The sequence below is a fragment of the Rhinatrema bivittatum genome, chromosome 1 (genome assembly GCF_901001135.1).
Source record: "Rhinatrema bivittatum chromosome 1, aRhiBiv1.1, whole genome shotgun sequence".
NCBI lineage: Eukaryota > Metazoa > Chordata > Amphibia > Gymnophiona > Rhinatrematidae > Rhinatrema > Rhinatrema bivittatum.
In genome coordinates this window covers 160753477-160781147 of record NC_042615.1, presented here as the reverse complement: position 1 = coordinate 160781147, position 27671 = coordinate 160753477, and the positions used below count along the sequence as shown (strand labels likewise).

Here is a 27671-nt window from a genome sequence, read left to right as displayed (position 1 = left end):
CATATGGATATAGGTGAACCAGTAGATGTAGTGTACTTGGATTTTCAGAAGGCATTTGACAAAGTTCCTCATGAGAGGCTTCTAGGAAAAGTAAAAAGTCATGGGATAGGTGGCGATGTCTTTTCGAGGATTACAAACTGGCTAAAAGACAGGAAACAGTCGGATTAAATAGACAATTTTCTCAGTGGAAGGGAGTGGGCAGTGGAGTGCCTCAGGGATCTGTATTGGGACCCTTACTTTTCAATATATTTATAAATGATCTGGAAAGAAATACAACACGTGAGGTAATCAAATTTGCAGATGATACAAAATTGTTCAGAGTAGATTAAAGCACAAGCAGATTGTGATAAATTGCAGGAAGACCTGAGACTGGAAAATTGGGCATCAAATTGACAGATGAAATTTAATGTGGATAAGTGCAAGGTGATGCATATAAGGAAAAATATTCCATGCTATAGTTACACAATGTTAGGTTCCATATTAGGTGCTTCCACCCAAGAAAGATCTAGGTGTCATAGTGGATAACACATTGAAATCGTCGGTTCAGTGTGCTGCGGCAGTCAAAAAAAGCAAACAATGTTGGGAATTATTAGAAAGGGAATGGTGAATAGAACGGAAAATGTCATAATGCCTCTGTATCGCTCCATGGTGAGACCACACCTTGAATACTGTGTACAATTCTGGTTGCCGCATCTCAAAAAAGATATAATTGCGATGGAGAAGGTACAGAGAAGAGCTACCAAAATGATAAGGGGAATGGAACAGCTCCCCTATGAGGAAAGGCTAAAGAGGTTAGGACTTTTCAGCTTGGAGAAGAGACAGCTGAGGGGGATATGATAGAGGTGTTTAAAATCATGAGAGGTCTAGAACGGGTAAATGTCAATCAGTTATTTACTCTTTTGGATAATAGACTAGGGGGCACTCCATGAAGTTATTAAGTAGCACATTTAAAACTATATCTGAGAAGATTATTTTTCATTCAACGCACAATTAACCTCTGGAATTTGTTGCCAGAGGATGTGGTTAGAGTAGTTAGTGTAGCTGGGTTTAAAAAAGGTTTGGATAAGTTAATGGAGAAGTCCATTACCTGCTATTAATCAAGTTGTCTTAGAGAATAGCCATTGCTATTACTGGCAACAGTAGCATGGGATATATTTAGTGTTTGGGTATTTGCCAGGTACTTGTAGCCTGGATTGGCCACTGTTGGAAACAGGATGCTGGGCTTGATGGACCCTTGGTCTGAGCCAGAATGGCAATTTCTTATGTTATAATCAAGAGGTGCAACAAATGAAATATCCAGTTACATCCAGGGTCCTTAGATTTACATGAGCCAGGGTTTAACTGATTTCTAACTGTCGATATGGCCCTCCCCAGGCAGGGCCTTGAAATTGGTTTATCCTCCATGACCAGGATTAAGTGTCCCAAATGGGCTGGTGGGTGTAACAGATACCATACCCAGTCCCTGAGGTCCACAAAGAATCCCAAACTCTAACCTAGAAGTGTCCTGTGTTGAAAACTCTGTTAGGGGTCTCCAGATGTTCTCCTCTTTCAGACTCCTCTTCAAAAGACAGATGTAGATGCAGCTTTCCGGGAGAAAGGCCAGACACTGAAAGCACTCCTTACATCTTCCAGCTTAGGGCAAGGAATGGTGGCAGAAAGTTTCCTTCCTTTTGGAAAAAAAAAAAAAAAAAAAGTGCATGGTCACTGCGGCCTCCTCTTGAACTGGATGAACACGCACAGCTCCCTCCTGACCCACTGAGCAGGAGATTTCTGCCTGTCAGAAGGCTCAGGCAAAACTGTGAGAAAATGTCTGAAAAACTGCAAAAATATTTTTGCTTCTCTTCCCTCTAGTCCAATTCTGAGGACCTGGCAGGGCAGTGTCTCTCTCTCACTCTGTGCTAAGCTGAGGGCCTAACTTACACACTGAAAAAAAACTTTCCTCCTTTGACATCAATTCTACACTGCCACACTAACTAGGGCTATAACCCCCCTTTATGGACTAGGAGATCATCACTCACAGGCAAGCCTCTGGGGGAGGGCCTATGAAGGAATGTTATCTCCACCTAGGCTGATATAAATCCTAAGGGCTGGGATCTAGGGCCAATTAGTGGCTGACTAGTGGGTCTACCACACATACATCAATGGGGGCATGAGTGCCGTGTATGGACGGTGAACCGTGTGTCGGTGCTTAGTCTGTCCCCAGTGCTTCTTAAGACGTTGGTTGCTCCGGCGGCTTCGCAGAGTGATGCTGCTTTTCATTTGATGCAGGCTGATCAGCACTACTTGACCCAGAGGTTCTGGCTTGCCCTGCTGAGGAGTGAGGTTTTGAGGAATTCCAGCTCTACTTTTTTTTTCCTGGTGAGGCAGATGTTGCTGCTCTGCGGGAGGAGGAGAGACTGCTAAGAGACTTACGCAGTTCCTCCATTTTATAAGCTCTAGCATGTTGTGTATGCAGGAACATCTGCCTGTAATTTTAGCAGTTGGCCTGGTCGTGCTCCAGTCCCAGGAAATGGTAAGAGAGTTCGTGTCCATCTGTAATGGATATTACTTTACCACAAATGTGTTTTTTGAACTCACTTAGTGTAGCCTTCTTTTTGCCAGACATCTTGAGGAAGGAAGTATTTTTAAATTTTTTATTTTTTTGTAGCACTGAAAAGTTCTATTGGGGATGCTGCTGAAGCAAATACCAAAAAGTAAAGAGAACTGAAGAAAACACACAGGGACAGACTACATGTCTGTGCTGTGCTCAGATGAAAAAAAAAAACCAAACTGAGAGGCTCACAAGGCAACACCCCTGCAGGAATTCCCGAACATTCTCAGTAGAGGCAAAAGCTTGACTAGCTAGGAGAGACAGGACCGTTCAGTGCCGCCAGATGACATCACCTACAAATCATGGCTGATTCAGCCCTGCTTAGCAACAGAAAACATAAGATGTCTCTGTAGGCATACAATGTGCTTCTGTATATTTCATCACCTAAGATGTCAGCACGAGGAATATAGCCCAGCCTCAGTCTTCAGAATGTTAGAAATTATTTGGAAAGGAATAGAGAACAAAACTGAGAATATCATAATACCTTTGTAAAGATCCATGGTGCAACCATACCTTGATTACTGCATGCTGTTCTTGTCACCCTCTCTCAAAAAAGACATAACACAGTCCCTTTTTGAGTGTATAATTTGCAATGTTACATATTATGTTCTTTGGTGGTTTTTCCATCAGGTACTGCTCCTATTCTCCTCTTCCTCTTTTTCCCCCCTCTTCTCTCGCCCCTTCTCTCTTCCTAGCTGCTCCCCTCCTCCCACCCTGGTTTTTTGTATTTTCCTCCTTCAGTTATATTGTAAACCAGCATGATGTACCCATGAATGTCGATATATAAAAGCAAATAAATAAACAAATAGAGAAGGTACAGAGAAGGGTGACAAAAATGATAAAAGGAGATTCAAAAGCTCCCTTATGGGGAAAAGCTAAACATTTTAAAGCTCTATAGATTGGAAGAGAGAAGTCTGAGAAGGAATATGTTTTGACATGTATAAAATCATGAGTGGGGAAGGAATAGGTATATAAGGAATGGTTATTTACCCTGTCAAACACTAGGACTAGGGCCTACTATGAAACTACCAACTGGCAGATTTAAAACAAATTGTAGGAAGTATTTTTTCACTCTGCACACAATCAAGCTATGGAATATTTTGCCGCAGGACATGGTCAAGGTAACTAACATGGTGAGGTTCAAAAGAGGACTGGACAAGTTCCTGAAGGAAAAAAAAAGTCCATAAACTTATTAGCCAGGTAGACTTGGGAAAGCCAACACTAACCCCTGGAGTGGGATACAAGAAATAGATCAACTATTGGGGGATCTGCCGGGAACTAACAACCTGGACTGCCCACTGCTGGGGATAGAATGCTGGGCACAATGGACCTTGGTCTGACACAGCACAGCAATTATGTTAAAAAAAAAAAAAAAAAAGATAAAATAACTTATGTTGTGAAAATGTTTTGAATGAATGAACAAACAAGTATTTTACATTCCTCACACATACACCTTTTCTTTCTGGCTTTTCCCATGGAAACAGCAGTGGGGATAATTTCTTCTGCTTGAATTTCTTCTGTTGTATTGATTTCCACCGTGTGATAATGTAACATATGGCTGACTTTTTTTTTTTTTTTTTAATAAAAAGACACCCTTCATTTGTCAAGTCCTCGACTTGCACCCTATCTTCAGTGCTGTGTGCTGGCTGCTGTCTCAGTGTCCCTGCCTGCAAGGTTTTTGGTCCTCACCTGGTGTCTCCGGTGTCCTTTTTGAAGGCGAAACCCAGTACAGCAATCTTTTTATCCGTCACAGTGTTAAACAGACAATCAATAATTCGGGAAGCAAACCTTCTTCTCTGGTAGTCATTCATATCTATTACCTGCAATTTAAACACAAAAATGATTGAGTGGCTTATAAAGAATAGGAAAATTGGTTCTTATATTCATGAAGTACCACAAATCAGTCCAGAAAGTGGGTTTATGCACCTCTACCAACAGATGGAGACAGAGAACAAAACTCTGAGGCACTGCTACTTAACCGAGAATGCCACCTGCAGTCCCTCAGTATTAACCTGTACCCAAGCCAAGATGATTACATTAAAAATACCCTTCATTCACACTAAGGGCAAACAGAGACTTAAAGTTGGATCCCCTGGAACTAGGCCCTCTTGATTTAACATAAAACATATATCCAGCTATGTACACTGCTCATCACTCCTACTATATCAAACATTAGCTCAGCAACATCCAGAGGTGAGGAAGTCTTTCGAAAGATGAGGATAGGTCTCTGGACTGATCCGTGGTACTTTAGGAACGAAAATTAGCAGGTAAGAACCAATTTTCCTTTCCTGTTCATACTCTGGATCAGTCCTGACAAGTGGGATGTACCCAAGACCCTCTATTCTGGGCGGGAACTCAAAAGACCCACATGCAACACACTTTCCCCAAATGAAGCCTCATCTGAAGCCTGTACATCCAAGCAGTAATGTCTGGTAAAAGTGTGTAGAGAAGACCATGTCGCTGCATGACAGATCTCCTGCAGAGAAAGCAGTTGGCACTCCGCCCATGAGGTCACCTGCACTCTCGTGGAATGCACTCTCAAGCCCTCCGGCATCAGCCAGCCCTTACAGATGTAAGCCAAAGATATCGCTTCCTTCAAACATCTTGCAATAGTGCCCTTGGAAGCCTTACTCCCCTTCTTTGCTCCACTGAAGAGGACAAACAGAAGATCAGACCTCCGAAAGGCATTTGTTACCTTAAGATAGTGCAAAAGAATACGGCAGACAGCTAACAAGTGAAGCTCCCTTGCCATTGGAGCCTCCATCGACAAATTTGGAAAGGCCGGTAACTTGACAACTTGGTTAAGGAGAAGAGGACATCACCTTAGGAAAAAAGGAAGGCACTGTATGTAAGGAAACACCATCCTCCAAAAAGCACAGAAAAGGATCCCAAAACGATAATGCCTGTAGCTCAGATAGCCGTACAGATAGCCACCAGGAAGACAACCTTCAGGGTTAGACACCCCCCGCATAGGTTCAAAAGGAGGACTACATAGCACCCTACGTACTAAATTAAGGTTCCAAGCTGAACACATTCTCTGCACCAGATGCAGATGCTTCGCCCCTTTGAGGAAATGAACCACATCCGGATGAGATGCCACCGGTCTTCCGTGAATCCTACCTCTAAGGGACCCTAAGGCTGCCACCTGAACTCAAAAGGGAATTATAGACCAAACCCCTTTGCAAAAAGGCCAGGATATGCGGAACGTTCACCTTCATAGGTTGCACCTTATTGTGAAAACACCATGATTTGAACACCTTCCATACCTGGACATAAGCCATGGATGTGGAAGATCTCCTTGCCTGAAATAGAGTCACAATCACAGGCTCCAAATAACTTTTCAAACGGAGCCATCACCTCTCAAAAGCCAAGCCACTAGACAGAAGCAAACCTCCCAGTCTGAAAATACAGGTCCCTGCCACAACAGACCTACCAGATGGGTCAAGCGAATGGAACTGTCCAGAGCTAGCCGCAGAAGGTCCGCAAACCATGGCTGGTGCAGTCATTCGGGCGCCACCAGAACACCCTGCCCGGATGTTGTTCAATTCAGCACAGCATTCGACCTATGAGAGGCCATGGTGGGAAGACAAAGGAGGGGTCGTGTCTGCCATGTTGAACTAGAGTGTCAATGCCTTCCGATCTGACCTCCCTTCTGAGTCTGAAAAACCAAGCCACCTTCACATTTCTCTGAGTCGCCATGAGGTCCACCGCTGGCTTGCCCCACCTTGCCTGAAACAAGGCGAAGGATTCCGACAACTCCCACTCTCCAGGGTCCAGGCATTGTCTGCTGAGGAAGTTCGCCTGTACATTGTCCATCCCCACGACATGAGAGGCCACTATTCTCTCCAGATGTTTCTCCGCCCAGATGAACAGCTCTTGTGCCTTCTGCGCAACTACATGACTCCCCCAGCTCCCCCCCCCACCTCCCAGGGCCTCCAGAGCCGGCCCAGCTGCCCTCACATTCCTGCCACCCCCCAGGGGATCAGCCGATGTCCCGGGCCTCCTGAGGCACAGTCATGGCAAAACAAGGCCAAATCAAAGCGAGCTCACCTCAAACCGCAGTCGCGACAAAGTCGGCATGCTGGGACAGTCGGGCCTGCACATGCGGCGAGACCTAAAAATAAATCCTGCCAATGCGATTGCTCCTCCCACTGTCCAATGCTGAAATCTGCTAGCACCCAGCCCAGACCAAGGCAGACAATTCAGTCTGCTCCCTCCGGGCAGAAAACCAACACTTACCCGCTCCTCAGCCCAGCTCACATAAGGTGCTGCTGCTTTTTTTTTTTTTTTTAATTAAAGAAACAGGACCAAAAGAAAAGGGGAAAGAACTACTTCCCTGCTTCCAGAGGCCACGCGCTGAGGAGTCAGGCACACTGAGGGAACCAGGCCCTCTGGCTGTCTACTCCCCCCCCCCCCCCCCAGAAGGGTTGAGTCTGGACAGGGGTCACCCCACCCTCCCCCGAAACATCTCAGGGAGCTGAATCCTCTTTACTCTAATCCTATTTTTATTTTTTTTTTTTACAGCTCCAGACTGGTTTGCACCTCTACCATCTGCTGGGAGAGAGAAATGCTGAGGGACTGCAGGTGGCACTCTCGGTTAAGAAGCAGTGCCTCAAACTTTTGTTCTCTGCCTCCGTCTGCTGGTAGGGATACATAAATCCACTTGTCTAGATTGATCCGGGGTAGGAATAGGAAAACCCCTTACCCCTAAAAAAAAAAAAAAAAAAAAACCCCGCAAGGTGTGCATTACTGAATATTATAAAGCAAGAGGAAAGTTTCCCTCCGTTGCGACTGTGTTGCTGAAGGTTTTTGACTCCCACTGTGCTACCCAGTGGAACAGACCGGGCAAGTCACAGTCTGCTGCAGGGGAAGATTTCACACCCTTCATTCCAGCACACCAGCACCCACTCACCCCTCCACTTCGTTTTTCTCATTTAAAAAAAAAAAAAAAAGTCAATCTTCTACTTTTAGTACAAGGTGTTCCCCTGTAAGTTACATATTATGAAATCATTTTTCATAGCAAAGCGTTCTCTCACAAGCTATGCAGTAGTGAAAATAATTGCAAGTAAAAGCTTCCCCCTGCCCCATCATCCCTCACTCTGTATTAAGCTGCATCTATTCATGGGTCTAGTGTCAGGTTTTGCCTTTTGTTGCCTCCCCCCATTTGGTTTATAGAAGTTTTTACAAATAGGATCGATTTATGCAGTGATCATATGAACTTCATATACACCATTTCAAAATAAAAGCTTAAAAACGAGAGGTAACTGCCATGCAGCACACCAGAAACTACACTGCAGTGGAAAGCACCCCTCCGGTCTATGCAGCCAATCTCAGACTAAGAAAGGGAGTCAGCTGTGCAGTTTCACAACTCAGTATACCCATGAACATTGTACAGGGTGGCTATTTTTGAAGAGGCCTTTTTACCCGGGTAAATGGTTTTGAAAAATTGCCTTCTGTAAAAAGACAGTTTATAGTGTACTCCTGGGGGAATTCTGCGCAAAAAAAATTAAAATTCCGAAAACTTTATGTTGGTCAAAATAACAATTTACTAAATGGGCTCATAACAAATTAAAATACTTAGGGGTGTTCCTTAGTGCTTCCCAGGATCTATTTCTCTTAAATTAGGATACTTTATGGTCAAAGATCTCTAAAGAGCTAGAGGAATGGAATAGATATAGGATATCATGGCTGGGTAGGATTGCTGCTGTCAAAATGACAGTCCTCCCCAAATTATTATCTCTCCTCCAAAAACTTTACCGGTGGCAATCCCACGGCAGCGGCTTGTTCACTGGCAGAAGAGGCTATTATCCTACATTTGGGGAGGTAAGAGACCACGCATAGCTCGCCAAACTCTTTATAAATCCAAACTGCAAGGCGACCTAGGAGTCCCTAACTTAGAGATACTTCCTAGCGGCGCGCTTTAAGACACTGGTGGAATGGCACAGGCAGACTCCGCCAAAACCTTGGGTTTCTTTTAGTCAACAACTATTGGGAGACTTACCCTTATTGAGCTTTCTCTGGCAACCCAAGAAGACTTGGCTCCTACAACCTAGAGATATATTACCCCCCACCATGCTCTTGCCATTAGGGGTTTGGCTTGACAAAAGACAATTGCTCCTGGGAACCCGGGAATACCATCGTTGTACTTACTTGTTTGCTAATAGTGCTTTTACTCCGGGTTTCGAGGCTCCGATATTCAGACGATGGCGCAAACGGGGGAATTCAATTTTGAGAGCAGATTTGGGGACATAAAGGTCTAATTTCCTATCCTGACCTACAATTGAAATATGATCTAATTGTCGCTGATATATATGGATATTTACAACTCGGTCACTTTGCACATGCCGCTATGCTTAGCGCTCACTTCCAACAAGAGAAGTCTGATTTTGAAATACTGTGCCAAAAAGCGGATCAGACTACTAAACTACTATCCATCATGTATGCTTTGTTGGGCAAAAACATTTCAGAAGGCTAAACATCTGATTGCCTGGGAAAATGACCTTTGTCTTACCCTGCCCTAGCGGGAATGGGGAAAAAAACTCTTTAAAAATCTTGGTAAGAGGCTAATTGCGGCCTCTTTGATTGAGAACGCACTCAAGATGTTATATAGGTGGCATTATTATCCTGTAAGACTACACCGTATATCGTCAGCTACTTCGGATCTTTGCTGGCGAGGCTCGTCACACGGTGGGCAGTTATACTAATAGTCACACTCTATGGGCAAATATTGAGATCCGGATACACCAAATGTGTGGCATTCAAGTTGAGATCCTCCCACAACATGCACTATTGAGCTTTCCCTTATTACCAAGCAAGGAGGGTCTAAATAGATTGGTAAACTTTATTTTCACTGCCACTAGGATTGAAATTGCCCGGAACTGGAAATCTCACCAGACACCCTCACTGGCTGAAGTGCAAAACAAATTGGGTAAAATATATTTGTTAGCAGAGATTACAGCTCGCTCTAAGAAAACTCTTGGGAGATTCCAAGATACCTGGAAGGCGTATTGTACCTGGAAAATGGGGACAGAAGGCTCTTGAAGGGGTTAGACCACTACATACCCGTGGCTTCTGACCACCCCGGTGGTCAGTCAATGTACAGCGTAATGTTTAAGCAAAGGGTAACGAGATGACATTCAACATATGTACGGTCCATCCTGAATTATGCCACCGGAAGGGGGGGGGGGGGGAAGGGGGGATTCTAGGACGATAAATATGGTTTATGGATATATATGCAGGCACGTTGCCCTGCACATTGGTGAAGTTTGTTTATAATAACTTGTATGTAGAATGATACTCTGTACTAGTAACCATATATATTTTATGCTGCAAATTTGGGTATATATGTATGAAGACGGAACCTTACCCTGGTTTGCACTGTTCATTATGATAGGGTCATGTTTTTTGTTATACTTGTTCCATTTTATCTTTAATAAAAATACTTAAATTAAAAAAAAATAAATTTGCATGACAGTCTAAGTGATTACATTTTAAATTAATACAGAAAAAAAAAGTTATTACTTAAAGATGCAGAATTTCCCTAGAAATTCATTGTAAGTGTCCTTTCCACTCGCTCTTCCTACTCCCTTGGCCACTTTGCCCTCTCAGGCCTCAACTCCTCCACCTACCAATATCTTCCCCTCCACTTCTAGACTCAACCCCTTCCACTCTATTGCCAGTCCCAGAGTTTGACCCCGTTCTCAGTATTGCCCCTCACACAGGCTCCCTCTGACCCTCCCTCTCTCTAATACACATACACACACCCTCATACAGGCTCCCTCACACACATCCTCTTTTTCATACACACGAGCTCCCAATCTCTCACACACATTCACACTCCTTCACAATCTCCTCATATAGGCTCCCTCTCTCTGAAACCCATACTCAAGCATCTTCCCCCCCCCCGTGCTCACACACACAAATATTTTCTCTCTCACTGGGCCTTCCATCTTCGCCGCAAGCGGAGTGCATCCCGTGGCACACGTGGGACGAGCTCCATTTGCAGCATGCCAGGGTCTCTGCTATTTTCTGTGTAGGGGGGAGAATTCTGAGCAAATTTTGTGCTCCGCAGTAGCTCAGAATTCCCCCAGGACTAATAGTGGTAAACTCATAAAACATGAACAAAATAAATACCGTATTTTCCGGCGTATAAGACGACTTTTTAACCCAAGAAAATCTTCTCAAAAGTCGGGGGTCGTCTTATACGCCGGGCACACCTGCTCTCTGACCAGTTTTTCTCAATCACACACACATGCTCTCAATCAAATGCATTCTCGCACTTACACACAGGCAGGCTGCTTCTCTCTCTCTCTCTCTCTCACTTCCACCCCCACCCCCGAGCACAAATAGTAGCTGCATCACCTCCTCCTCCAGCCCCCGCAGGCCAAGAAAGAAGAAACCCATCGGCCGCGGGAGGCTCATGCTGCTGTCTCCTTTCCCGATTACCAGCTCCTTCGACTGCTCGGGGCCGATGCTGCTATCTTTTCATGCGGCACGGCTTTCTCCTTCCTGCGCACCGCACTGCCGTTGCCGCTGGGCTAAAAGCACGTTCAAGCCCAGCGGGAACGGCAGCGGTGCAAAAAAAAAAAAAAAAAAAGCTGTGGCATCCGCGGCTGGCCTTTTCTTCCCGCCCCCCCCCCCTTTGAACCGGAACAGGAAGTGATGCGCGGGAAGAAAGAGCCGTGCTGCGTGAAAAAATAGCAGCGGCGCAGCAGCAGCGGCCCCCGAGCAGTCGAAGGAGCTGGTAATCGGGAAAGGAGACAGCAGCGTGAGCCTCCCGCGGCCGATGGGTTTCTTCTTTCTTGGCCTGCGGGGGCTGGAGGAGGAAGCTGCTGCAGCTACTATTTGTGCTGGGGGGGGGGGGCGTGGAAGTGAGAGAGAGAGAGAAGCAGCCACCCTGCCTGTGTGTAAGTGTGAGAGAGAGAGAGAAGCAGCCAGCCTGTGTGTAAGTGAGAGAGAGAGAGAGAGAAGCAGCCAGCCTGTGTGTAAGTGAGAGAGAGAGAGAAGCAGCCAGCCTGTGTGTAAGTGAGAGAGAGAGAGAGAAGCAGCCAGCCTGTGTGTAAGTGAGAGAATGCATTTGATTGAGAGCATGTGTGTGATTGAGAGAAACTGGTCAGCTAGCTCATGTGTGTGAGAGACAATGAAAGTGACTGCTCAGAGAGATGACTGATGTGTATGTGAGTGTGAGAGAGAGAAAAAGCATGGAAGTGAGAAATCTGGGTATGTGAGAAAGCATGGGAGTAAGAAGCCTGATTATGTGAGAGAGAGCATGGGAGCGGGAGGACTGGCTGTGTGTGTGTGTGCGCGTGCATGCGAGAGAGACTGGTTGACAAGGTGACTGTGTGTGTGAGAGAAAGAGACTGCTGTGTGTGAATGTGAGAGAAAGAATGTGATTCAGGGAATGAGAAGCCTGTGCACGTGGAGAGTGAGCATGGAAATGAGAGAGAGACTGGTGTGTGTGTGTGTGTGTGAGACAGAGAAAGTGATTATGAGTGAGAAGCCCGTATATGTACGGTAAGCAGAACACGGGAGTGGGAAGCCTGTGTGTGTGTATGGCATGAGAGAAACTGTTCAGGAAGGTGTCTGGTGTGTGTGTCAAAGACTGTTTGGGAAATGATTGGTGCGTGAGAGACAGAAACTGGTCATGGGGGCATGACTGGTATGGTGTGTGTGTGAGAGACATGGGCCCTAAGGAAGAGGAAGAGGAATAGGAGAGCTGCTGGAGGGGGTAAGGAAAGGTGGCTTTTTAAGTTTATTTTTCTTGATTGACTGCCATTTTAATTATTTAATATTATGTGATGTGTCTGCTTTTTTGAAATATTTTATTGGTGTTTGGAGAATGTTTAATAGTTTTTATGAGTTTTTAATTGTTGGATGTTATTCTGTTCATAGCTGTTTTGAAACATTTATTCTGCTTATTAGTATAGTTTTACAATTATTTATATGTGGGGATCTATAGCTGCTTGCTAGTTCTGTTTTCCTAATAAGAGGTATATTGGTTTTTAGGGCCTGATATACGGTATTTGTAGTGTTGCCTTTTCATAGATAGGGTTGCTCCTGTTTGAGTGTAAAATTATTTTTTTTCTTAAAAATATGTATAAAAAAGGGGGGGTCATCTTATACGCCCAGTCGTCTTATACACCGGAAAATACGGTACATCCATATCAATGTAGAACAGATTTCACACATGAATGTGCAGTGTCCTAGTAAGGTATTTCCCCCCTGACTCCACCCAATCATTGCACAGAAGTCCTCAGCCGGGGGCTATATAGCAGAGTTTCTTCCAGACACCTGCTAGTCTGGGTCCTGTAGGTAGCCACTAGTTATTCCCATCGCAGGGCCCGGTAGAGAGGGAGTCCCAGCCATCGCATGAGTATTGCTTCCACAGCATCTCCAGCCCCAGGCCAACCCAGAGCACAGCAATGCAGAGCACAGCACTCCCACTGAGCCAGCCCGCAAGGTTGGTTTGCGAGCGAATTCTAGGCACTCCTTGCTTGTCCAGCCTCACCCACAGGGAAGAAAAAACAGATCTCAAACTCTTTGCAATTCACTGTTTTCACACAATTACCATTCCCTCTTCTCTGTGAAGGAACTGGTCTTGCTGCATTGTCTCTGCATTATATGACTGAGGGAGGGACGTTACAATGATGGTATTTTTATAATCTGCAAAAGGGCATTTTCCTGTAGGAGTCTTTTCAACTCTTGCAAACCAAATTAATTACTGTTCATAGAAATAATCACTCCTACAATCCCTCCATAAAAGGAAAGAGCCGCATCTACACACTGTTTCACCCAAAGTTGTTGCATCAAAAAGTTATATGTTCTTCAGACAGACAATGCTAAATTATAGAACTGATGGCAAGAGGTGGGGGAACGAACTATGCACTGTACAGGGGTCAGGCCCAGCTACAAGATCACCGTTCCAGGGCCGTTCGCAGCTTGCACTACACTTGCTTTATCTATGTCCTTGCTGGCACCCTGCCGTGGATTTACTGCCCTATACCCAATGATTCACAGTCTTGTTACCCCAGCTCCATGACCACAGGGAAAAAAAAAACGTGCCATGAGAAAATAATTCGAGTTATACAATTTTTAAACTTGGTGGTAAATTTTCCAGCTTTTACATTTTCTTGCATTTTTTTTTCCTTTCGCTTGCAAGTTTGTATATCCCTGCTTTTATTGCTATGTTCTACCTTTGACAGCTTCCATACATATGTACCAAAATTAAGCTCTGGGGCGGGCAGGGTAGCTTGGAGCCTAACAGCCAGCAGGGAGATAGAGAATCCCTTACCCCTTCAATTCTGAAACTCGGGGGAGGAACAATTAGGGAAGGTTTTTGTTGTTGTTTTTCTAAAAGGAGAGTCAAAATAAAGTTTGCACAGTTTCCCTACACTGCTCAGACATAAGAACGTGCTGGGTCAGACAAGGCTCATCAAGCCCAGCATCCAAACTCTGACAGTGGCCAGTCTGGGTGACAAGTTCCTGGAAGATCCTTTAAAGTAGGCCTATTTCTTGTTACTCACTCCCAGGGAGAGCAATAAGCTTTCTTTAGTCTACCTGGCACGGAGAGAATGCAGCAGGACTGTTTGTGCCATACAGAACATGACCGAACCCTCATTTAACATCATTGCCCAGTAGATCTCCAGTATATTTTCTACTCAATGTAATGCTCTCAAAGTAAACTGAAGCTCTTAGCCAAGTACATATGGGTCTCCAGTGTTGCTATACGGCATAGAAAATAAGTAACTAAGTTTAGAGTTAGGAAACCAAACCGATTATGTACAATCTCACAGATTTTTCCCTTTACCTATGCCCCTCTCTCTACACCTGTTATGAGAGAGGAATATTGCCACTAGCCAATTAAGGAGCATTCACATACACAGATATTTCAATCCCATAAGTTCTGAACTTTCTGCTACAGAGATGAATTGCAGAGCTTCCTGCCCTCTGTCTCCACAGATAGCATATAAACTTTACTAGCGAGGGAGGAGGTCAATCACACAAAGCATCAGCAAGCCCGGGGCGCTACGTACCTGCTGCCAGTATCGTGCCACTTCTGGCAAGTTCAGAGCCTCACACAGATACACCAAGTTGAGGACGTCTTTCTGAAAACAGCTACCACCGAATCCTGGAGAGGAGGAAAGCAGCAGGTTAGAAGAGCCCCAGCACCCTGAGCATGCTTACAAACAGGGGAACCTCCACAGCCTTAGCCATGCCAGCCAGATGCCTGCACAACAGCTGGTATCCTCAGGGAATGAAATTCACTGGCCGCATAAAAACGGATATACTCTGGCATCAGATACACAGGAGCACAGGACAGATCAGTAAGCGACGCATCAGCCATATCAACACACTTAGGTTTCCTTCACCCCAAAATGGACTGAGATTAAACTCTATTTTTCTAAAATCGGTTACTAAACTAGTGGTTTAATTTTGTACCAAAAGTTTTGGCACTTTACTTTATTTGGTATGCTTTTTTGTTACCATATATTTTAATAGTCATTTTTAAAACATGTTTTAAAAAATCGTTCAGAGAAATTAGTAAATCTAAAGTTAAAAATGATGATTCACTTTACTGTTGTATTCTGTCGGGCCATGTAGTGAAAGCACACTTGACAGTAGGCAGCTTTTAAACTAGTACTCGACCTACATAATTTTAAGGTAAAATAAAATATAGCAGAACACAGGAAGCCAGATACTATTCATTACTATAAATTACTGTTTGCTGTTCCTGGCTTCCTGCACACAAAATACCAAGGACAATTTTCTCTAGCTCACCTGCTGTTGGCTACACCCAGACTCCTCCTTTGCTTGCAGGTATCTATAATGCTATCATTTTCTTCAGAACCAAACCCTTTGAAGCTATTTAAAATCTAAATTAATTCTCAAAACATGCTAGCTGAGATTCACACTCTATAGCATGTCAAGATAAATACATAATGATGCCCAAGGCTTCATTATAAACTGCTAACAATTTCCCAGTCTCTGGTTACACATAGAAATTAATAAAGAGAAATAAAAAAAGTACACAAACTCCCAAAAGGTATGATGAAAAATGCTATTCTAATAAAGCAAGTTTGTTTACCTGCAAACCTGGCTCTCCACAGACAGCTGGATGAATTAGCCCTAACGCATGGGTGACTACACAGACAGCCCCAGGTCTCAGAAATCAGTAAAGGCTTTACAAATCATACACAGGAGTTCCCACACACTGCCTCACGAGCCCAGTCTCTTCTAGAGCTTAAGCAAGGCAGTCGACTCTCTGGGGAGGTGGCTAATTTACCTTGTTGTCTAGAGAGAACCCCGATAACTGGTAAGCAAACTTGATTTCTCTGTTGACAAGCAGGCATGAATTAGCCACATGTGGGGAGCCCCAAGTTAAGGGAGACAGCAAAGCATTAATTTAAAAACAACCAGGACCCACCAGTGGAGAGGGGACTTGAGGGTGAACAATGTGTAAAACTGCTTGTCCAAGTTTCCTGTCTCTTCCGGATAAGTCTTCCCAAATGTAGTGGCATATAAAAGTGTAAATAGATGACTAAGTAGCAGCTCTGCAGGCATCTCCAATGAAAATGACCCTGAGATGAGCCACTGAAGCTGCCACAGCTCTCACTTGACGAGCCTGTGATTTGTAAGCCAGCCAGCCAGCTAGCTAGCTAGTGCATAACCACACTCTTACACACTCGCCCACAGGCCAATGCAATAAAGTGCATCCGGTGGAGCATGTGGTTTCATTTGAGATTGAACGCACATTTTGTGTGTTTAAAATCAGCCAGCAATGCACAAGGAGATTAGTATGTCTAAAATGCGCACCTTAAACACAAACCGGTTAGCAATCAATGCATGTAACTTCAATAAACATGAGGACATTAGCTATTACCACCCGATGCAGGAAAGCATGCCCAACGCACATTTTGTTTACCTGGGAAAATTAACTCCAGCTCTGGAGGTAGAGTAAAGTTTACTTGCAGTCAAGGGCTCAGGAGAAACATTAAAAATTTGGTCCTCTGTTTTGCAATAAGTGTGCCACTTGTAGGATTTGTTTAGATTAGTATAAGATTTAGTTATTTGGGGTTGGAACAAAAAAATACAAAAAATAAATGTAAAGTAGTAGAGCAGAACATGATGATTAGCTAAAGGACACCTTCAAAAATTGCAGGTGTAGCAGAGGTTTGGAGTATGGACATGAGGGAGCTTCTGAATTCTTCTCTACGTGCTGTTTCATGTGTATGCACAAGGGACCTTTTAGTTTGGGAGGCCTTAAGGGAGCAATTTGGCCTGCAGAATTTCCCTATGGCTACCACTAGTTGAGATTCTTTGCTTCCATTAAGGCCAATAAATAGGATTCTCAGACCCCTCTCTCTATTGGAGAAATCCGTGTTTGAGGGGGTCAATTAAAGGGCAGGCAAGTAGATTGCATAAGGCTATTCTTTGGAGGGAGGAGTTTAAGTGTTCCCCTTGGATTTGAGAAAGAGTTGGGGCATTCCTGGAAGGAGGACTGGGATCTAATTACCATGGGGCTCTGGAAATGTTCCCTGTCTGCCAATATTGTGGAACAGCAATATCAGATTTTTATGAGGGCTTGACTCCTAGCAGGTTGCATGCTATGGATCTGAAGGCAGGGTCACGGACAGGAAGGACACCTTGTCACTTTTTTTTTTTTTTTATAGCTACATTAAACTGGTGACCTACTGGCAAGAGGTTAAAGGGGCAGTTGAAGTTATTTCAAAAACCGTGGTTCTATTAGATCCCCGGGTTTACATTTTTCTGTTTTTCCCCCATCGGGATTGACTACTAAAAGGAGGTCTGCCTCGATTCTAAAACTTTTCCCCAATGGGATGAAAGGTGAAATGGAGTAGGTGGAGAAGCTTGGAACCTCCATCCTTTAGTGAGTGGCTTAGAGGGGTGAGCCAATCTTGGAAATGGAGACGCTAACATACAAACTGCGTGGACAAGTGAAGAAAGGCAAGAGTTTGTGCGAACCAGTTTTGGAATTTCTCCGAATGTCAAAGAAGACTGGTTAATGACATGCGAGTTTTAGTTCTCGCTGAAGACTACTGAACAGAATGTGTGAGGGAGGGGGGTTGGGGGGAGGAGGTATAAAAAGGATACGTTGGAGGTTGTTCAGTTGAAGAGCTGTTTATATTTACAACAAGTGTTATATTCCTTTTTGGTGTGTATTGTTGAAAAATTCAATAAACTGAGTATAAAAAAAAAAAAATTGTAGTTGATTCCTTTCCTTTTGGAAAACAACAGGTATTGCAGATTTCCATAACTTCATGTAAACGATGCACAATTTAGATTTCCATGCACCTGATGCAATAAACTTTTCAGCGCCAGAGACCCTCATTTCTCAATTAGGGCGCCCTTTTTTTTTTTTTTTTTTACACCAGGTCAACGTTATACTCATTTGAATACTGCATCTGGTGCACAGGGGTGTGGTTGTGTGTGCATTAGGAAAAATGGGCACTCATATCGGGCGCGTCTTATTGCATCGGCCTGCCAGTATGGCAATTCTTGAGAGGTAGAAACACAGTCAAAAGACTAATATCGAAGCGAGACTGGGAACATGTCCATGTGGTAGCTCGGGCGAAGAAAACTGAGGGGCTCACGAGGCTGGGTGTATATGCAGAACTCCCACACATGCTCAGAAAAAAGTTTTGCTGAGCTCTTGAGAGCGGGGTTTGGGTTAGCGCCGCCATCCTCCACATTATGGCTAGTTCATGCCTGCTTGTCAACTCCAAGTACTTCCCAATATTGCCTACTCCCAATACATCCACATTTCTTTTTCATTTTTGCTCAGCTACGCTGGTATAGTGCAATGCTTTTATGGCTAAGACAAGACCATTAAGAAGAACTGTTTGTCACAACCATGTACAAAGGGCCAGATGTTCAAAGATTTTTCCCCCACCACAGATAAAATGAGGACAACCTTTTAGTGCATTTAGCCCAAAGTGAATAACCATAACAAAACAGTACCTGGATCACAGATGCAGCAGATAAGAATTTTTTTTTCTTTTATTAATAGCTTCTTCCACATAGTCCTATTCTAAAAAGAGCCAAAGTGGAGAACAAAAAACCTGCACTGCTCTATAAAGCCAACAAGGGCCCTCCTGAAGGAATATAAATATAAGCCCTAGCTGCATAGCTGGTGGAAGCATTAGGCAGCTGCCTACAGTGCCACAGTTTTAGGGGTGGGGGCAGCAGCAGGACTAGACCAGGCTGGCATTGATTGGGGCCCCGAGCCTTGCCACAGTGGTGGGAGCTTGCCAACGTACTTTCCTGCCGCTTCCTCTACCTCCCTCGCCCTGCTGGCTCTCTCCCATGGCTGCAGCTTTCAACTGCATCACCACCCAGTTTCACTTCTGGATTCGCAGCATCATCAAAACCACCGGCCACGTCCTCAGAACCTTACATGTGGGGTGGGAGCTCTCAGCACATCCCGGGTCTTGGGGTCAAGAGGAGAGGAAGAGGAATGGTCTTGGGGCTGGCACAAGGCTGAAGTTTTGCCTAGAACTTCTAATACCCTTTCGCCAGCCCTGCCTGGCTGCAGTGAGCTGTATTGATCTCCGTCTATCATGTATTTTAAGCTCCTCTCCAGGGAGAAGCCTACACAGAGGGAAACTTGTCTCGGGGCTACCTGTGCAGAGGGCACCCCAATTTACTCACCCAACCAGTTTTGTCATATCTTGAGAAAAACTATGAATACGCTATTTGCTTACCAACGCTGGCTTTGAGAAATTTATTTCCAATTCTTTGGTCCATGCCGATGGCTCTAGCTACCTCCTCGACATCCGCTCCCGTGGCTTCACATAGGGCACTGATGGAGTTAATGCTGCTGATCCTTTGGGCAAGGAAAGCATTGGCTGCCTGCAATTAAGAACACTAAATTATACATGCTGTCCTCCAGCAGAAGAAAAAGAAACCTCAAAGTCAACAGATCTTTGTATCAGTGCAAAAGATGTTATTTTAGCTAAAAAATGGCCTCTTAGCTTATGTCACCGGTTTTTAGTACACTGCAAGCTGATGATGGTAGCGAGAGTGCTGTGCTTCCTACTATTGGCCAGGCAGGCAGTGGAAACAGATGAAACAAACAAGAGACGTTTTACTCAAGAAGCAACATAAAAGTTAAGAAATAACGAGACTACGTTTATTAAAGTTACAGTACACTTCTGCTTCTCGTGTTGGCCAAGGTGGGGAATGCCACATAGGCAGCAGTCTAAGCCGCTGGGGGAAGGGGGGGTGTCATTCTCCTCGTGCAACAGCAACTCCAGTGGCCAGATTTAGGGTCTATGATTGCAGGGTTTCTGAAGGCACTCAGATGCACCCCCCCCCCCCCTCCCAAATCAGGACTGTCGCTGCAATGACTGGACTAAAAGTAAACTGAAGGGGGAGGGGGGTTATAAAGTAAGAGAAAAGATTCCCAGGTACTTGTAAATGAAGGCTCATGGCACCAAAAGCCCAAGCCCGGATTCTGACCGAGATGGAAGCCCAAAGAAACAGGAGAAAACTGCTGGGTGGAAAAAAAAAAAAAAAAGAGTTACATTACAGAACTGGTACTCACACCTGCCCTTGGTCAGAATTGCAGGATCACCTTAATGAATATTTTTTAGGTATATTTGCATGCACTACCTTCAATATCTCATGCACATTAAGGATGTCCTGAAATTCTGACTGACTGGGGGGACAGAGGGCCAGTTTGAGCACCATGGTAACATAAGCAAGCTACTGTGCCACTGATAATGCCATTTGGTTTTCTAGGTTACTGTTCATTTAGGCAATGCTGTCATTAGCTAGGGAGGCAACAACTGTTTCACTATAGGGAACTGTAACCCATCCTCTGAATGGGAGAAGCTGGGCACAGAGCCAATGCATCGTGCATGCGTACCGATGTTCTATGGTGGGCAACACGGTGCGCAAGATGGCACCACCGCTTCCTACCACACAGAGTGCCAACCAAGCCTAGAGTGGGGCTGCTCAACCCACTCGGAAGCCCACTTCCCCTTACCCCAATGGGATCGAGAATGATGTCAGTACAGTGCACAGAGCAAGGAGACAGAGGAAGTCTTACCAAAACCCCTCCAAATGTCTGAATCAGAAGGAAATTCTCTCTCTCTCAAAAAAACAAACAAAAAAACAAAACAAAATACACAACTTAGCTGGGCTCAGCGCTTACTCGCTGAGTACAGAGACTAGCTCCAGCTGCAGGGAAAGAGGGCTTTGGCCATCACCGGTGCATTCTGCTTCCCACACCCACTGCCTTTCAGCTGCTTAAGCAGCAAAGTCCACGCCAGGAACAGACTACTGGACCAATGCACACCTCTGAGGGATCTCTGAAATTGCCTCAGGAATTCTCAACTGAGGGAGGGACCTTTAGGTATCATCGCAGAAGAGCGGGGCTCAATTTTTTCTCCAATTTACATGTAGAATTTCTCTTTCCAAAAAATACAGCAATCCCCATAGGGAGAGGTACATCCACCATCTGCTTAAGACTGAGAAATACTGAAGGGCTGAGGTCACTGCAGGGGTGTTATCTAGGGTGATGTCAGCTTTGAAATCTGACCCTGTCTCCATCTGTTGGCAGGGGAGCATAACCCATCTGGCTACATGCTAGGAAATCTAATTTGTTGTTTAAGGGTTGTTTTCTCTATTGTAGCAGCAAGGGGGGGGTGGGTTGCCCGAGCGGGTTTGGGGTTCAGCATTATAGCTGAATTATTTGCTGATTTGACTGTGGCCATGTCTAGATTTCTGGGGGAAACTGTGTGCTTGGGCAGTTGCGGGAGTTGTGGGAGCAGCGATAGTGCAATGCTTGAAACCTACAGGTCGGGTGGTGTTCATCTTGCTGGTTGGTGGCAATGTTCACTGTGCGTTCATTATTTCTTGCTACTATTGGGCTCGGGCACTTGGTTGTTCATTGTAATAAAGCTGCGGCCTATTTGATCCCACTCAGGTGTCTGTGTATTTATTGTATTGATCTTTGTAAAAAGGGCTTTATATGTTCTGGCTATCTATATTATAACCCAGATCCTCCATATATGACTATGCATGGCATTGTAACTGCCAAACATAACATTTTTTTTTTCTGGATTTGTAAAGTCTCAAGAGAACTGTGATCATATGAGTTTTATAGTCTGTGGCTGTATGACCAAGTTTTGTACAGTGTTCACTCTTTCAAAATAACGAGTAAAAAAAAAAAAAAAAGTAGCAAAATCAACCTGTTTGCCAAGTCTCACAAGATACATTGTAATAATTAAATCAAGCCATCATTAAATCTGAGGTTGTAAGATAAACTTAAAAGCTGTAATCAAAAACGCATGTTTTTCTGCACGGTAATAAAGGCATGAATGGACATGCACCGTTGCCCTGTTAATATATTCTCTTTTGGTGTTTGCAAGTCATGGAGCAAAAGTCCAAGAGACAAGACTTCCTGAAAAGTTTAAATGCAAGGGTAGCAGTACACATCCTCAAGTGCTGCACCTTATAAAACTTAAAACTATGGTGGGTCATCACCTACGGGTGCTGGAATCTCATTGGAGGGTTTTAAGAGCAGATTAGATAAATCTGTCTGGGATGGCTGGCTTTGTAGTTCCCCCCCCCCCCCCCAAACCTGTCTTGGGGATACCCTACAGCCAGTCATGATGGAATATGCAGAAGGTAAGTTTTATTATACAGAGTCTCCAGTGTATGCAAAATTTATCTCATGCACATTGATTGTAGATATCCTGGAAACCCGACTAGCTATGGATCCCTAGGTCAGGTTTGGAAAGCCCTGGTTCAGGTAAATGACCTTGTGTGTTTTCCAATCCCATCTTTCTACGAAATTTTGATAAAAGGAAAAAAAAAAAAATGCACTTCTATGATATTCCAGTTCCATCTGAATATTTTAAAATCAGCCTTGGGGTGGGGGGGAAAGAGTGTTCTAGTTCATCATAGAGGACAATTTGATTTCACATTTCAATATCATGCACAAACATTTTTTAAAAAGTAATATATAAATACACAAACCAGCTTAGAAAGCTCAGAAGACCAGGTATTGGTGGTGATTATTCTCTCTTTTGGGACCCAGTGTTCATACACGGCACAGAGTGCTCTGACAGCCTTCTGCCCCTCTGGGGTCTCATCCCCGCCAATCAGCACTCTGTCTGGGTTCTTTAGGTCCTTGATGGCAGTTCCTTCCGCTAGGAACTCCGGATTAGACAGCACCTGTGGGCCAGACAGAAGGCTAAATATGAGTAGCTATATAACTTAACCCAGTACTATCACAGCTCATCCTTCTTATGCATTTCCATGTAGCTCACACTTCAGTTACAGGAAAAAGCGAAGCTTTGTACAGCCTTACAATACATCCTGCCCTGGAGTTCATGTGTTTTAATCCTTCTCTTTTGAGTTTATTGACCCAAGTTATTTTTCTACAGGACCAGTAAATACCATTTAAGGTCTCAGTAGTTCCTCTTCTGAATTTTGAGACATCATACTATCACCAATGCAAACAGAGAGCTGTCAATATTAAACAGTCCATAAACTCTTCAAGTTTAAGTGCAAATCTGTTTTATTTAAACATATTCCAGTGGCTACTCCAAGGTATTCAGCGCACAGTGCATAAGTTTTCAACCAGGTCCCCCATCTTCGCATGTCTGTGTACCATGGCCTTCTTGGCTAGTTCGGGGCCACTAGAAGTACTAGCCCCTTGTGGTGTTCTATCTTGCGGATGATCCCGCCCAGCAGTGGCCATGGAGGGAAGGCGTACAGCAGGACTTCCTATGGCCAGGTCTGGACGAGGGCGTTGATTCCTCGGGATTGCGGTTCTCGTCTGTGGCTGAAGAAATTGGGAACTTAGGCGTTGGGCTGGGTTGCCAGGAGATCCATGGCTGAGGTTCCCCAGCGGTTTACTATCAACTGGAAGGCTGTGGTCGACCGCGTCCATTCCCCAGGGTCTAGGCTCTCTCTGCCGAGGTAGTCCGCAGTGACGTCTTTTCCCACGATGTGGGCGGCTGGGATCACCTTGCAGGTTTGCTTCTGCCCACGCCATTAGGGGATATATTTCCAGGGACACCTGTTGGCTTCTGGTTCCTCCCTGGCAGTTGATGTATGCAACTGTTGTGGTATTGTCCGACATGACTCAGAGATTTGCCCAGAGTGTGACTGAATTGCAGGCAGGCAAGTCTGACAGCTCGAGCTTCCAGTCTGTTTATGTTCCAACCCGACTCTTCCTTGTCCCATTGCCCCTGGGCCGTCAGTTCCTGGCAGCGGGCTCCCCATCCTTGCAGGCTCGCATCAGTGGTGAGCAAGATCCAGGTCGGTGGGGATAGCCTTCCTGTAGCCACCATTGGAGCTGGGTCCAAACCTCTGCCGGTAGCTGGAGGCGAATGAAACCCGATGCCCCAGAACTACTCCATCGTGACAGTAGGGAACGTTGTAGTGGCGCATGTGGGCCCTTGCCCATGGGACAACTTCTAGGGTTGAAGTCATGAGACCGAGAACTTGGAGGTAGTCCCATACCTTGGGGCACGCATAGTTTGACAGTTTTCACAATTGGTCCATCAGTTTCCTTCTCCTTGTAGGGGAGAAGAACAACCCTGTCTTGTTTGGTGTCAAACCTGACTCTCAGGTACTCTAGCGATTGGGAGGGCTGCAGGCAGCTCTTGGCTGTGTTGACAACCCACCCGAGATTCTGCAATAGATTCTTGACTCTAGTGGTCGCCTGGTAACTTTCCTCTGATCAGCCAATCGTCCAAATATGGATGTATGAGGATTCCTCCTTCTTTCCTCAGTGTCGCCACCACTACCACCATAATTTTGGTGAAGGTCCGAGGAGCAGTAGCTAGTCTGAAGGGAAATGCCTGGAACTGGTAATGATGGTCCAGTATTGCGAAGCGTAGGAAGCGCTGATGGTAGTGGTGAACCGGGATGTGGATCTAGGCTTCGGATAGATCCAGTGAAGCCAGGAATTCTCCCAGTTGTACTGCCCTTATGACTGAGTGTAGAGTTGCCATGCGGAAGTGCGGTACCCTCAGGTAGCGATTGATGGTCTTGAGGTCCAGGATGGGCCGGAACGTTCCCTCCTTCTTGGGGACGATAAAATAGATGGAATAGTAACCAGCCTTTAGGCTGAGTAGTTTTGTCAGTGTGGCTTCCGCTGCCGTCCTCTTGGAGAGGGAGTGACACTAAGGTCTCACAAATTTGTCTGGAGGGATGCTGTGGAAGTCCAGATAGTATCCGTCTCGAATGATGGTTAGGACCCACTTGTCTGACATTTATCTCGACCCATCTTTGGTAGAAGAGGGTAAATCTGCCCCCTATGGCTTCTTCCTGTGGATGAGTGTGGCTGGGGCCTGTACCTGAGCCGGCTCTCCCCTTTTGTTGTGTCTGTTCTGAAAGGACTGGGCCCTGCCTGCGGGGCGAGGTGCTTGGAGTGTGTTTTTGTACGGTCTAAAAACACTGGGCTCCTCTGCCCTTGGTTCTTCGGGGAGAGGAGCGCTGGGTTCTTTTAAAAGGCATTCTCGTGAGTTTTGTCTTGGAGGTTGCATCGGCTTACCAATTTCAGAGCCATAATTGCCTTCTAGCTGCCACTATGGATGAGACACCCCTGGCTGAGATGTACAAGGATTCCTTCTTTCCTCAGTGTCGCCGCCGCCACCACCACCATAATTTTGGTGAACGTCCGAGGAGCAGTAGCGATCAAGGGAGGGAAATGTTTCGGCAGAAGTGGTTGCGTCCCTGGAGAGAAGCAAGCAGGCACGTGTCACAATGGCGCAGCAGGAGGCGTTCTGCAGAGTCATTGCTGCGGCATCAAATGACTGTTTAAAGGATGGATTCCTGACGTCTGTCCTGGGCATCCTTGAGTGCAGCTCCTCCTTCAGCTGGGATGGTAGTGTGCTTTAGGATTGGACACCATGGTCTGCACTCTTTTGGGAACCCTAGGAGTTCTTTGGCCATGGGTTCCAGGGGGTATAGGGCTTCTAGGGCCCATCCTCCTTTGAAACTGGCCTCTGGGGCATTCCATTCTAGGTCAATCAGTTGTTGTACAGCCTGCAGCATTGGAAAATAGCATGAGGCCTGACGGAGACCAACCAAAACTAGGTTAGTCTTTGGCTCCGCTGTGGAACTTGCGCCAGGAATGGCCAGCATCTTCAGGCTCAGAGACACGAGATCTGGCAGCTCGTCTTTGGAGAAGAACCGCATCATGGTTAGGTATGGTTCCATCCGTGGAGGGATTTCCCCTTCCTCCAAGGAGTCAGGCTCTTCCCCAGAGGTGTATGTGTCCCCTAGGGGGAGGCCTTGCGCTTCTGGTGGAGACTGTGGCTGAGTCGCAGGCGGTACCGATTGTGTCTGGACAAAGGTTTGTAGCCATTTGAAAAATTCCACCCAGGAAAAGGTCCCTGGGTCCATATTGAATCCAGTGGAGTTCCGAGGTGCCCATCTGAAGAGGGACCGGGTCAGAGATACAGAGGTCCGGGGTACTATCGTTGGTGGAGCTGGATTCCTCTACTGGCTGAGAGGAGTCTTGCTTTGGTTCCCCCTGAGTCTCTTCGCACTGCAGGCATAGGGCAGAGGCCACTTCAGGTTGCGCAGCTCTCAGGTGGCAAGCTGGGCTGAGGGTTTGTCCCTTGGCTTTCTTGGCTAGCGGTGCCATGATTTGTGAGTGTGGAGTGGCTCAAAAGTCGTCTGCGTGCATAGGTGCGTGCGCACCAGGAGACTTAGTTGTGCGCCGATGTGCGTGCAGGAAGCTGAAGATGTGCATGCAGGCCGCTTTTTATGCGCTTAGCGGGGATGCGCGCACAGGCCTATCTGTGTGCCCAGCACTGTTGTGCGTGCCGCTGTGCACACAATTCGTTTGGGCGCCCAGCTCGCTGCTCTGTGCACGGCTCAGCTGTGCGGATGATATGGCGATCAAGGGGGGGAAATGGTGCAGACGACCATGTGGGCAAGATGGCGACCCCCCCCCCCCCCAGAGGGTCTCCGCATGTGTGGACCCTCGCACCGGATCGGGGTCTAGCCCAGACGGGGCTGCTCAATCCAATTTACCAGATGCCGGAAGGACGATCTGAGCGGCTAACCGAGCCTTGGAGACTTTAAGAAAGTTTTCTATCTTACCTTGTCTCGGCGCTTCCCGGTCTCGTACCGGGTGGTCTCCGGCTGCAGGGGGGAGAGGGAGAATACCTTCACCGGCGTGCTCGGTATTGCACCCGCTGCCTTTCAGCCACTGTGGGGGCTATGTCCACGCCGGGAACTGGCTACCGGACAGGCGCTTGCCTCTGAGGGATCTCGGAAATCACCTCAGGAATTCTCGACTGGGGGGCGCGACCCTTAGGTATCACCGCAGGAGGGCGAGGCTAGTCTTGTAGAGGTAAAGTTTTTCTCTTCTTTGGTTTGGATTTTCTAACACTGTGCAAGTGTGTATATTGTCCCTAACTGCTTAGGAGACGGAGAAATACTGAAGAGCTAAGCTTCCTGCACAGGTATATGTAGGCTGACGTCAGCTTGAAATCTGACTCTGTCTCCCAACTGCTATCAGGAGTACATTATACCCCATTGGTCCTGAGTCCATCTGCTACACGCTAGGAAATTATATTTTATGCGCATATTATCAGGTTGGCATGCTTTTAATACCTGATGCATTAGCACACAGTATCAGGAGTTAGCTTTTTAGTGTGAGTAAAGAAAATGTGCACAATTTTTACTCATATCTTATTGTATAGAGGCCAGAAGATGGAGTTTATTTACCAGCCAAGATATTCTTTGCACAATCTGTAGCCTCCAGGCAGTTTACTACCTGAATATCATTTTAAAGATTTGATGGGTTACCTGAAGGTTTAAGTTGGGTTTAGTATTGGCATCAAATATACGGCGAATGCTCTCCGCTGCCCGGACTGGCACTGTGCTCTTCTCTGTGACAATTTTGTACCCATTTGAGTTTTGTACAATCCGTCTGGCGCAGGCTTCGATGTATTTCAGGTCTGCGGCCCGGCCTTTTCCCATTCCATAAGTTTTTGTTGGGGTGTTAACCTAGATAAATTAATAAAAAAAAAAAAAAAAAAAGTCATTTCTGAATGTAGTTTTTTTTTTTTTTTTATTTTATCCT

The 27671-nt window shown here is 45.6% G+C and overlaps 1 protein-coding gene across 1 annotated transcript in view; it reads right to left on the bottom strand.

Moving 5' to 3' along the window:
- Positions 1–27671, bottom strand: part of UGDH (UDP-glucose 6-dehydrogenase) — an 86079-nt gene that overhangs the window by 15928 nt on the left and 42480 nt on the right. Inside the window, exons 4-8 of the mRNA XM_029589276.1 lie at positions 27395–27595; positions 22595–22792; positions 19312–19459; positions 14623–14717; positions 4280–4410 (exon numbers count right to left, since the gene is read on the bottom strand). Of these exons, the coding sequence (XP_029445136.1) occupies positions 4280–4410; positions 14623–14717; positions 19312–19459; positions 22595–22792; positions 27395–27595 (773 nt within the window). The remainder of the gene's footprint in view (positions 1–4279; positions 4411–14622; positions 14718–19311; positions 19460–22594; positions 22793–27394; positions 27596–27671) is intronic.